At 37.6% G+C, this 13,343-nt stretch overlaps 1 protein-coding gene across 1 annotated transcript in view; it reads right to left on the bottom strand.

Moving 5' to 3' along the window:
* The window catches only part of PCLO (piccolo presynaptic cytomatrix protein), a 286,482-nt gene that overhangs the window by 150,410 nt on the left and 122,729 nt on the right, over positions 1 to 13,343 (bottom strand). The window contains exons 4-5 of the mRNA XM_071734051.1: positions 9,714 to 11,216; positions 229 to 5,326 (exon numbers count right to left, since the gene is read on the bottom strand). Coding sequence (XP_071590152.1) covers positions 229 to 5,326; positions 9,714 to 11,216 — 6,601 coding nt within the window. The remainder of the gene's footprint in view (positions 1 to 228; positions 5,327 to 9,713; positions 11,217 to 13,343) is intronic.

Here is a 13,343-nt window from a genome sequence, read left to right on the forward strand (position 1 = left end):
ACAGCATTTCTGAACATGCAGGCACATGCAGGCACCTCTGTGCAAAACACATAAGTAAAATGAAGAAATGAAAAGCACGTGTAATCCAGAATAATTTGTCACACTGTCCGAAAGAAAACAAAACAACAGAAAGAAGGGAAAAATAACAAAAAAAAAATCATCCTGAAATGAGGTGAGGAACATCAAAATTATATTTCAAAGAAAGATCTGCTGCTGTGTCATACTGACCTGTAGTAACTCTTCCAGAGGTAAGATCTACTGCTGCATCAGTTGCCCCAACTCGATAATCAAAGCTATTCTTGCTTTTGTATGCAAACAGTCCAGCTTCTGACAAATTTGTGTCAGACATAGATGGTTTCATACCTCCTATTCCTCGGTAGCTATATGACCCTGAACGATCATATTGATAATGGTCATCTCTGTAACCAAAGCGATCTTCAGGAAGTGTGGCTGGTGGCTGCTGTGCAGTACAGCTCCTACCAAATGGCAATTTATAAACCATATCACAGCAGACAGCTCTTCGCCCTGCAGTCAGATCCACAGGCTTTTCATCATCTTCTATTACTGTTGTTATGACACCGGAAGTAGTTTCATCCATTGTTACTACTGTTCTGTGGGATTTTGCAGTGCTAAGGTCAACTGCTTCACTCTCCATTGGCTCCTGAGAAGTGGAGAGATCAGTCCAACCGTTTGTAACACCAACAGGTGGTACAGTAACAGGCTTTGTAGTAGCCCATGTCACTGCATGTGTTGATGTACCAAGGGATAAATTTATTGGCACTTCATCTCTACCTGCAGAGAATGGCTGGCTCCCTGTTACTCTGTATGCAGGCTCAAAATGTTTTGATGTTGTCAGCTGGAGTGGTGTTGTCATTGCATGTCCCAGATCTACAAAGGTGTCTTTACTGGCAGTGAAGCTTACAGTGGTGGTGCAGGTCATTACAGTTACTGTCTCGGTGACTACAGACAGAGAAGGACCTGCAATACATGCAGTGCTAAGATTGATTATTGCTGGCTGGACAGTACTCACTGTCCGCCCACATGTATCACTTGCTGGCATTTGCTTTCTTATGTCCATGGAAACAGCAGACAGATCCATACAGCTGTCTTTCATCTCAATATCCATCTTAGTTAAAGTGCGAAGATCTATGACATCACCTAAAGGATGGAATCTTCCATTCTCTTTGTACCTGGTTTGATCTGCTATATGTAGTGGCTCTGGAGGTATAGTAATAGCAACACTACCTAGACCAAAGCCAGGCACTGGGGCCTTAACCACAGACACTGGGGGTTTGGCTACCTCTGTCGTTACTATTTCTAATTTTGAACTTGGTATTTTTTCCAACGTTGATTGTGTTGTGACAGGAATATCTTGCAAAGCACCTGAAATATACATATTCTGATCTGCCATACTTTGGATTTCCATTGTTTTCATCGATGGAGTAAAAATTGGTTGCATAGGCTGGGGAATCTGTTCATTAGAAGGTGCTTCTAACGGCCAGCTGGTAACAGCCTGAGTAGTTAAAGCTTCTGTGGGAGTTCCAGGCTCAGATGGCAATGTGATGACAACATAAGTTTCCAGTGAGGGTTTTGTCCACCTTGGTGAAGATTTGTTGGAGTGTGGAGACAAAGGGGAAGTGGGAGATGCTATTTTGTATTCAGTTGCAGGGATCAAATTCAGTGTCATGCTCGAAGTCATTGACAAACCTGTTGGTTTGGGCTGTGTTTCTGCTGGCTTATGAACAGATATTGGGAGCGGAGGAACTGCTGGTTTAGGAGCAATTGGAGGTTTAGTTACTTCAGTGGGCCTGTGACTGAAAACAAGCCCTGCTGGAATGGAGGATGGTTTGGGTGGTACAGGAGGAGGTGTTGAAGTGTATGTTTTTGTGACAGGTACCACATGATTCTTTAATACAGCAGTGGACTCCAGTGTTGGAACACTTGTAACTGAAGGTACCACTGTGGGTGCTGTTGCTGCCGAAGTCTTAATCTGTGACTTCTTTTTAGGATAAATGGCTGGTTTAGGCAAAATAGGTGGAGGCAATGGTGGTGGAGGAGGTGGTGGAGGAGGAGGAGGTGGGGGTGGAGAAGGTTGTGCAGAAGAATCCAAAGAAGAGCTTCTAAAAAGTGAGAATACTTTGGGTGTTACAGCAGGAGCTGAGAAAGGCACAGAGGCCAGGCTGCTCTTACTTACAACACTGGGAGCAGGTACAGAAGATGTTTCTGATGCAGGCTCTGTAACTGGTACTGATACAATACATACAGGTGGTTGCTCAGATGTAGCACTAGTAAAATTAATGTCTGTCATACCAACACCCAATTCTTTTTGTGATTCTTCATGATGAACTCTGACAACATCAGCCTCTACTGTACTAATTTTTCTAGCAGCTTCCTTTTCTGTTTTGGAGATATCAAAAGTAATGGCATCAGCTGCATATTCCTTGGGTTTTACAACTGTGGTTGTCACTTCTGAAGGTGTAGTTTCAGGCAAACAAACTACAGCTTGGGCTACACTTTCCATATCTGATGTCTTTTTGGTGACTCCAGCAGCAGAGTCATAAAGCATGCCCACTTCAGAGGGCTTTTTTGTAGATGCTAAGGGAACTTGGGTTACTATCCCAACACCTTCAGAATCTGCTATTTTATTTAGAACATCTGTTGTATCTACATAACCTGTGGTTGCATTATCTATTGGTGATGAACTATCTGTGGTACAAACTGAAGATGTAGATGATGTTAAAGAAGCTGTATCAGAAGGTAAAACTGATGCAGCACCTTCCGATGTCTCAGAGTATGTCAAAATTGATGTTTCATGAGAAAGTATTTCTTGAATTTCTCTGGCATAATCTGTTAAGTATTCATCTTCAATTTCCTCTGCTGTAAAATGTTGTGTTATTTTAACATCGGGGATAGAAAGTGCTGAGCTACTGACAGGTGATACATCTGAGATTGCTGAAGTAGTGCTTGATGTTAAAGATGTACTATCCACCATTTCTCCAACACTAGATAGCTTTGCATCAGATGTGGGAACAAAATCTGAAGTTGGTTGTGTTGGACTGGACCCAGGGGTTAGTTGCATTTTCTGTCTTTTCATAAACTCTTCATAAGCAGCTTCTGCATCTAACAACTGTTTTTCCTCAGTGGTAGAAGTTACTGTGCTGTCTAATACAACTATTTCATGACTTTCTGGCATAATGTAAGAACTAGAAACAATATCTTCTTGAGGCACAATAGAATGTAAACTCTCAACACTATAGTAGTCTTTATGTAGATCAGTAATTTTCTGTGGTTCTTCATAGGTCTGTTCTGAGGCTCTTATTTTTTTATCTTTTCCTCTCTGTTGCATATATTCATTACTCTCATCTTGTCTCATTACAAGACCAGTATCAATAGTTCCATTGTAAGTATCCTCTACTAAAGATTCATAAATATAATCTTCTATTAGCATCCCACCATATAAAGATTCTTTTTCAAATACTTCATCTTTTTCATTTGCAATTTGAAATGACTTGGACTTATGGGTCTTATGCATCATCTCCTCATATACCTCTTCAGCACTCTTCAATGTCTTTTGACCACTTTCTTCTTTTGAGAGTCCAATTGGTTGTTCATCTGTTGGTGAGTACAGAGAGACAGCAGTAGGTAATTTATAAACTTTCTGTACTTCTATTATTTTTTCTGGGCTGATTTCAAATCCTTCAGGATCTGACTCAATACTGGGTGAATATTCAGAACAGGAAGACCTGTGCAGCTCTTCCATTTCTGCTGCCTGTCTTAATTCTTCTGTTGGAGATGCATCTTCAATAGGAGAAAGATTACTTGGTGGAGTCTTTGGACGTTCCCTTCTTCTTTGAGCTCTTAGTTCATCCTTGTCCTTTTTCGATTTTTTGCTAGAACTTTTTCTTTGTTGCTGTTGCTGTTGCTGTTGTTGTTGCTGTTGCTGCTGCTCTTGTTGCTCTAATTCCCGCTGTTTTTCTTGTTCCTTTAGCAGTTCTTCCTCTTCCCGTAATTCTTCTTCTTCTGATGAATCTTCAATAGTTGGAAGAAGAGGACCATGTGACCGATGCCTGGCCTTGCGCTGTTGTTTGCTCTCCCCTCCTAGTTTTTTGTGACTGGGACTGCTGTCACTGTCCTCATCAAGTGATGAGACTGAAGTAGGGGATGTACCTGGTGTAAAACTAGAAGCATGTAAACTAGAAGACCCTTCTCCTCTAGATCTATCTTCTGGTGAATCTGTAAGACTCTCCATCTCTAGCTCAGGCTCTTCATCAAAATACAAAATACCTTTCTGTTGTTCAGATGCTTCAGAATATTTGTTTTCTATTGTACTATTTAATTCTATTGTTTTGAAACGCCGAAGGCCTCCTCCCCCAGTTACTCCAAGTTCTTCACTGTCTTGACTTTTAGTTTCCCTGTATTTTGGCTCTGGGCTTTCATCAAAAGTCTCATCATCATCATCATGCCATGAATGCCTTCTTCCTGCATCCTCATCATAGCCTGCACTACTTTTTCGTATCATTCTTCTATGTTTTCCAGCTGTTCCTTTGCCTTTGCTTTTCACTTCTTCTTTCTTTTGGGTTTCAGTTACACTGATCTCCTTGAGCTGATTTCTAATGAATTCATCATCTTCAGATGCTGAGGCATCTTCATCAGCACTCATCTCTATAATCTGTTTTCTAATGAACTCTTCTTCATCACCTGATCCCTGACTGTCATCTCGTTTGTACTCATCGCTGCTTGAAGAACCAACGCTAGCTCTTCTTTTTCTCCTTGGGACAGGTGAGTTTTCACTCTCACTGCTGTCTTCTACAGAATCATAGCGTTGCCTTCTTGTTGAAATGTCATCTCTGGCATCTTCTACTTTGTAGTCTGCCTGGGAGGAAGCACTTCCTTTGCTACCTTCTGTAGCAGTTCCTTCACCTTCTTGAATAGTTCCTAAGTCTTCCTCATCAGAACTGTAAGATTCTGGAGTGACTGGCAAAGGCTTTGTTTTAAGTTGATCCTTCATCTGTTCACCATATGTTTCATAAAGTTCTTTGCTTTTCGCAGATTTTTCACCCGAAAGATTACTTGCCTGAGCTTCCAAAATAGACAGTACTGTACTTTCCAGTTTAGCTAGATCTGAAGGGCTTGGTGGACTTTCTTGTGAAATAGTGTCTTTTATTTTAGTTTCTCTGAGTAAATCCTTTTCATCACTGGGGATATGACTTGGAATTTCACCAAGTGAACTTGATATCCCATCAGAAGAATAGCCGGTGTCACTCAGACCTTGTGGACTTTTCTGTTGCTGAGAGCTTGATGTGTCTGATTTGTCATCCTCTTTTTCCTAAAAAAATAAATACATATGTGTATGTATATATTTATATATAGATTCTTAACGTCTCCAGGCAATTACATACATGTGATCTTTTTTCTGAAAGATGAATTATTTCTCAGATGAAAAATTACGATGCCAAGAAGAATAAAATTAAACCATAAAAGAGTGAGCCCTATTTTTTTTTATTAAAAGCTATAAAAATGTCACATAAAGTTCCTCATGTTTTGAGTATTTTGCATTGGCTCCAATTATGCTTTGCATGGCTGTTCACACTAGCAACTAATTTTAATTGTACAATGATCTTCTATTATTCAGCATAAACAGGTACTGTGTGTAATTAGTTTAAGAACACTTACTGATGATAACCCATCATTTGTTCACATATGAATGGGAGAAATCATTTGGGGGCTAATGTAAATGAAGATTTTAGTTACCTATCTGTCAAAATGGCCTACGTAGTTCTAGATCCAAAGTAATAGAGCTTGCCAAAGGTCAGCCTGTAGTATTTCTCCTTTCTTTGCCCATTCAATCTTTTATAGTTGTCTAGCAATATGTCAATCTTCTCAAATTTTGGATCTACGTTTTCGTTCTATTGATTTAAGCATTACACACTGTAACATGCATCAGCATACATGGAATACTGAAGTATGATTTAATGCTATTTGGAATATCTCCACATCTGCAGTTCAGCAGTGTACAAACATTTTCTGAGTACCTCATAAAAAAGAAGTTTCTCAGTAAATTTGGAATGAATAGGTAAGCTGCTGGTACAGAAGTTAATTGTGAGGAAGAAAGCAGGATGGTCATCTATTGATCAAGGGAAATAAGGAAGCAAACAAGGGAGATATATTAGATTGAGCATCATAAATAATGTTTTCTCTCTCATCCCTAATTAAACATCCTTAGGCATTCTCCTAGCTTCCAGATCATTCTATACCACCCTAACTGACAAGAACCTTCACCTCCTGCTTTAGCCAACAAAAACACAAAGAATATCCTACAGCAAGTATTTCCACACCAGTTTCCCTACTGTTTTTCTGAACTGTGAAATGCTCTGTACTGTGAAACTACCTCACCCTTCAGCTGACAAAACAGCCCAGTGTCCAAATGACAGGTCATCTTAGTTATCATTTAAGCTGGAAATCTTATGAAGTGTCGCCACCTCCACTGGCAGTTTGAGAATAAGCAGCCCAAAGTCTGCTGACTTTAATAATATGATGTGATCTTCATATCTGTTGTGGCCCTAAACAGTATCAGTAAGTAGCATTTATCAACTTTGCTAATATAGGTCAATGCTTTTGGAGGTACTGCAAACCATTTATTGAAAGTCTTAATATATCAGCTGCCTTGTCAATATGCTGAGTTACAGAAAAATAATATGGACTACATACATGAAGGAAATTACAACAATGGTTAATTATAGAAATTTATATATTAATATGGAGAAACCTACAGTACTCCAAAAGCTTGGGGAAGTCATCACCACTTAAAAGACCTCAGCACTTATTATACTGAAATATATACTCTTGGATATTTCCCAGCCCTTTATGGCAGAATTATATATACACTTCTTAAAAAGTCAGCAATGAAGTATAGTCAAAAATTCTAGGTTTTGTATGCCACATTACATTTTTGTTAAAGAAGAAAATTCTTAAGGGGAATTTACTGGGCTATGTTTTAAAAAAATAAATAAATAGACATTTCAAAAGATATTTCATTAAAATTAAAGGATTTTTCCATCTAGAAATATCAGGTTCCTTCCTAAAATTTCACCCATGACATTTCATTGTTAGATTTTTTATTTCATTTCCTGTATGTCCATACATATAAAGACATATGCAACTGAACACACTGTGACCAATTTAAATGAACTTTTTTCAAGCTGAGAAGGCCTCCTAGGAGTTGGTGGAGAGACTGTGCCCACCTAGTGAAAGTAAACGAGTCAGATCTTGGTTATTCACAAGGAGAAAAACAGGTAGACAACAACTGGCTATAAAGATAAGTTAAACCACTCTCCTTTTGTATTGTGATGGTGCCACTACCCGTGAGTCCAGTGTGCAGCACCTTCTCAATGACCAAAGCAGGGGACATCACAATAAATATTGCTATTGTTCTCCCCGCTGCTGAACCACAGTGCTATAACATTACTACTATGAATAATAGGAAACTGAATATGGGAAAGACTGCTCTTTGTACAGCAAGGAGAAATAATTTATCTATAACAAGGACAGACTTCTTTTATCACTAAAAATGAATGTCTGAAGGATCCAGCTCTCTTTTTAAGGCTACCAGGATATGAATCTATTTTCTATCATTTTGGTAACTATAGTTGTCTGCCCTGTAATATGTCACACAAAAATTATCTTGCACTTAATTTTTCAAGATCATGTAAATGCATTTTATAATAAATAATATTGGGTCTTTGTGTTTTTTTCCCCATTTCCTACAACGTATAACTAGGTTATTGTCCTTAGCTACCTTTATTCTTAAATGACAAGTAGTTTATTCTCTTCAGAGTTGTTCATCACATACATGAAGATTGTGAACTTTTAAACACACCCTGAACATATAACTTTTCAATAAATAACAAAAAAACTACAGAAACAATGCTAGGGATCATATATATATACTCAACAACTCTCTGAGAATGAAAGATGTATTTTAATCAATAAGAAAAAAACAAAAACTTTTTCTTATAAAGTGGGAAGTACTTTGATACATGTTGAAGTACCGGGCCTTTCTGGATATTTGAATGACATTTTTTTCTGAAAGTTTGCCCACTGTGAGTTTTTACTACAGGGCATACTTAGCTCTACTACAGACATTGATGTGAGGATCATGTTGAGACATGAGGAGCAAGGAGACTTACAAAAGCTGCAGGTTGGATAAGAACGTTTAAAAATGCAACCTCTTTAACTAAAGGTAAAAATAATCTAATGTAGGATGTTTTCATAGTATACCAGTGGCATATTTACAGTGTCAATGTCAATACATCACAAAACTATTTTGCATTAGAAATTTTTGATTTAGAGCTATTATTCATTCCTAAAATTCCTTACTTTTAGTATTCTTATTTGAAAACATAAAGCTCAGTGCTTTAAAAAGTTCAGTTGGTTATCAAATTTAGTCAGAAATCTATTAAAAGATATCTGATTAAAAAAAAAAAAGGTCTTATCAGGTTATTTAATTTTTTATATTTAGCAAGATTCCATTCTGTTTCACAGAACAAAAATCTTATTTTGCACAGCAACTCATGATTTTTAAAAGGTCATTCTGTCTATAGAAGAAATAAAGATGTCTACATTCTCTCAAAAATATTTCAGAGACCGGAAAAAAAAGACTTTGGTTGATTAAACTGTTTAATCCATATCTAAATTTTACATGATCCAAATTTTGTGTCCAAAAAACCTGCTTACAGATAAGTCTTTTCCTCCTTATTGTGGCTCCCTGGTTTCTATTTTGTAATCAATGGCATGTGTTAGAAGAATGATAACAATTTACAGTAGACTAATTTCTACCTGGTTACTGAAGCTACGCACAAGAAAGTAGTAATAGGAGCACTTACACAATATAGCTGATGAGTTGTAAATATATGTCCAATTGACCATGGTAACGTGGTCATATAGATACTGTGAACTCCTTATATGGTCACCTGTGAGTTTCAACATGACTGTTTTATAATAATCAGCATCTACTTTGCAGTGCTGATAAAAACCTCATCATTTTTCATTTATCAAGAAATTATGTATATTACTCACTTCAGCTCATAACATGAATTTTTGGTGAACTCACATCCAGCAAATGGATTGATATAAGAAATGCAGAGCTGTAGTACAAGCTGTCTTAAATTTATCCATTCATCTGACTTGAGAGCCCATCAATAACCCTACCTAAAGTATCTGTTCACATGAGATAATTAAATAAAATAGTAAAGATGTAAAAGTTTCATACTTTAACATACCATGTTCAGGCATCACAAAGTTTATTACATTTAAGTATTGTAAAAAACTGCACACTTTATCATCACAGATTATTCTCTTTTGGGATTAAGAAACTATGAGAACACTCCAATTTCAACAATTAAATATCAAAATATGAAGAGTCTACAGAAATATGTAAATATATCAGAAATATTGGAAAAATTGTTAGACGGCAACTTTGCCTTAGTTTCAAACGCATAACAGCTTGAGACTGAAAATCATGCAAGTTGCATGTAGAGCACTGGACTAATTGGTGAAACATTCACTCAGTGGGAGTCACTGATTTTATCATTTAACATCTTTCTGTATTGAGAATAACAGTAAAGAGCAGACAAGGAAAAAAGAAAGGGCATGCCAGGATCAGATTCTAAATTGTAGCAAGGGAGAATGAGGGAGAGAAGAAGAAAGCCACTTACTATTTTTTCTCTTGTTGCTTCCACATGTTCAGTTCCTGGCAAAGGTGCTGTTTGAACAGGAATTTCTTCCTGAGCTTTTTCTTTCAAAATGATTTGAGAAATCCCAGCTGTCAAACCCTCTTTCTTTACATCCTCTTGCTTCTTAGCCTGCAGTTCTTTAGAAGGTGCTTCAACTTCTGCTTTCTGTTCAACATGGTCTGTAGCCCCAGCTGTAATTTGTTCTTTTTTATCCTCCAGATGTGGTGTACTTTTTTCTGGGATAACAGGTTTTTTATCTTCTTCCAGTGTGCTTAGGGGTTTCTCTTCTGAACTTACTGTTGTGGGAATTCTATCTGCTGAAAGTGACTCTGAAAGTTTTTCTTGCTGAAGTATTGATTCTTGTTTTTGACCTTCATGCTGGATTTGCTCCATTGATGAAGTTTTCATGATTTTCTCAAGTTTTGGATCTTCTTTCTGAATTCCATGTTGGATTTTATCCACTGAAACTGCCTTTGACAATCTGACCTCCTGAATCTGTGCATCTTCCTTCTGAGGAGCAGGTTGGATTTTGTCAGCTGACAGTGCCTTTGCCATTTTAATCTGTTGGAGTTTTGGGTCTTTCTGAGTTCCATGCAAAATTTTGTCAGCTGAGGGTGTCTTTGACAATTTTGCCTCCTGAAGTTTTATGTCTTCCTTCTGAACTCCATGCAAAATTCTGTCAGCTGAGGGTGTCTTTGACAATTTTGCCTCCTGAAGTTTAATGTCTTCCTTCTGAACTCCATGCAAAATTCTGTCAGCTGAGGGTGTCTTTGACAATTTTGCCTCCTGAAGTTTAATGTCTTCCTTCTGAACTCCATGCAAAATTTTGTCAGCTGAGGGTATCTTTGACAATTTTGCCTCCTGAAGTTTTATGTCTTCCTTCTGAGCTCCATGCAAAATTTTGTCAGCTGAGGCTGTTTTTGCCAGTTTTGACTCTTGAAGTTTTATGTCTTCTTTCTGAGCTCCATGCAAGATTTTGTCAGCTGAGGGTATCTTTGACAATTTTGCCTCCTGAAGTTTTACATCTTCCTGCTGAACTCCATGCAAAATTTTTTCAGCTGAGGCTGTTTTTGCCAGTTTTGTTTGCTGCAGTCTTGGGTCTTCCTTCTGAGGAACACGCTGGATTTTATCAGCTGAGGGTGCCTTGACAAGTTTTCCCTGCTTAAGTTTAGCATCTTCTTTTTGAATTCCTTGCTGGATTTTATCAGATGACAATGTTTTCTCCAGTCTCCCCTGCTGAGCTTTTGGAACTTCCTTTTGAACACCTAGTTCTTCTTTTGGTTTTGCTGCTGCTGGAGTAGGAGGTGTAGAAGTCTTCTGAGGGGATGGTGAGACAGCAGGCACAGGCTGTTTTTGAGGAGCAGCAGGTGGTTTGGAGACTGGTTGTGAAGGGCCAGCTTTTGGAAGGGGAACCTTGCCCATATCCCCAAGCTGTCCTGAAATCGCCCTTTGGGTCTGGCAGTTCAAGCACAGCCATTCCTGTACCTATGACACAACAAACATAAGGAGGTTACTTATCGGAAAACTTAACACTAACATCACATGATGTTTTAAACTAATACAGTTGAATACTTTTAATCTGAATGCTGTGCATACTGAGAAGTTATTTTCTTTGCTGCTCTTGCAGGAAGAACTGCAGCACCTTTCAAACAGAAATAAAGCATTTCAGGTTCCAGAAAGCTAAGCTGAACAAATATAAAAATACACTGTGAATACTAACAGCAGTTACATTGTTCCAAAGCACTGATGACCTTTATGTAAAAAGTTTGTCTGTATATTTCTAACATCTATTGTTTTCTAATGCCTCTAAAATCTATCATTAGGTTCCTCTGATTTTGTAAATCTAAGTAAAAGGGACCAACCAGACCTCATAACTTTTTGTGTTACCCTCTGCTCTTGAATTTGTGTATATGTATCAGTGTATAAATTTAATAGAGCTGTAACCCCAAAAGAAGATCATCTGCCTGATCTCTTTACTGCTAAATCCCCGCTGCACACTGTCTCCTTTTACTCTTCATCCCAGAAAATCAGAAAAAAAAGGGCAAATGGTTATGTCTGGGCAGAAGATCTTGTTGCCAGTTGCCTAGCTACTACACGAGAGAAGTAATCAGACTGTTTCCAGTGGGATTTGGGGTAAAGCTTCTTTAGAATAGCAAAAGTAAATTTTAAACACGGAAGAAAAGCCCAGAATCTTCTGGATACTAGAACAGATAATGAAGCTCTACGTCACTAGTGCAAAATGAGCTCTACTGAAAGATAAGTCTATGCTGTACATTAAGATTTTTCCATGCTTGTTTTTAACTCCTTCTACTGAGACAATGGAAGGTCCCAACAACTCAATTATTGTACTTTGGTTTAGAGAACTTAATAACCTATTGAATATGGATCACATGAAAAACAGAGAAAAATTGTTCTATTAGTAATACTGCTGAAGATATTAGGATTGTAGAGATCACTGGTCAGTTATAAGGTAGCACTGAATATTTCAGAACATCTAATGGCATATCTAATGAGCTGCCCAAAAGAAGTGGCATTTAGTCAGAAGAAGTGTGCAAGCTCAGCAACATTAATGTATCTTATTTTAACAAATAATACATGTTATAATAAGTAATAAATGAGAAAACACAAAAAACTCAGAGACCAGAACTACAGCTCTGCCCCTGCTAGCAAAGAATGTAGCAGGGATGCAAGCACCAGCCTCCCTGCTTTCCTTCTGACTCCATGTAACCCGCTTTTTTCAGTGTAAACAGGGGCCTAACTTCAACAAATGCACTGTCAAGTTATCCTGTCAAGAGTGCTTAACACTTGGTGATGCCAGAATAATGTCATTAATTTCTCAGAGTGGTAAGGAATGGTGATACGAACACAAATGGCTTTTCAAGATAATTAATCAGAAGTCAGGAATCTCTCTCTTCATCTCTGATGATGGAGCTTATGTTCTCAGCTCTCATCCTAACGAGGATATTTCTAAGAACATTGGTGCTTTATAAAATTCCTGTGCACAGTGGGCATATCTGGGACACTGTGATTTTTAGTATCTTTAGACTTCGGACATTTTGAGATTAGCTGGTTTCAAACACTTTCTTGAAGAATCAAAACTCTAACTTGTGAAGTCTGCCTGCATATTTCAGATCTAAATCCATTCTTAAATAGCATTACAATTATCCTGTTTACATTTTGTTTTCTAAATAATCAAATCACTAATTGATCCTGCTTCTTTGAAAACAATCGTTGATTAATCTAATAAGTGAAATATAAATTACAAGAATCGCAGATGTAATGAAAATTTTATGTGAAACAAAATTTAGCAAGAAAAGCTCATGTGGGCTATTTTTTTGGAAATGCAGCTAGGGAGAGGTTATTTAGTGTGCTTTGTCTGACAAAGTTCTTTTTAGGCAAAAGAAATGAAAGAATGCATGCACTAACCTACCAGTTCCCTTGTGTATATATTACTCTACCTTTACAGAAAATTATCAAGTTAGTGAGTCCTTGTAATTGACAAAAATCAATATTTCTTAAAAGTATTTGTCACATTTATTGTCACAATAAATGCAGTTTATCAACTGAATCAGTTGTCTCCAAATGCAACAAAGCCTCTAATACTTACTCTAG

Source organism: Heliangelus exortis, chromosome 1, assembly GCF_036169615.1.
Source record: "Heliangelus exortis chromosome 1, bHelExo1.hap1, whole genome shotgun sequence".
NCBI classification, from domain to species: domain Eukaryota; kingdom Metazoa; phylum Chordata; class Aves; order Apodiformes; family Trochilidae; genus Heliangelus; species Heliangelus exortis.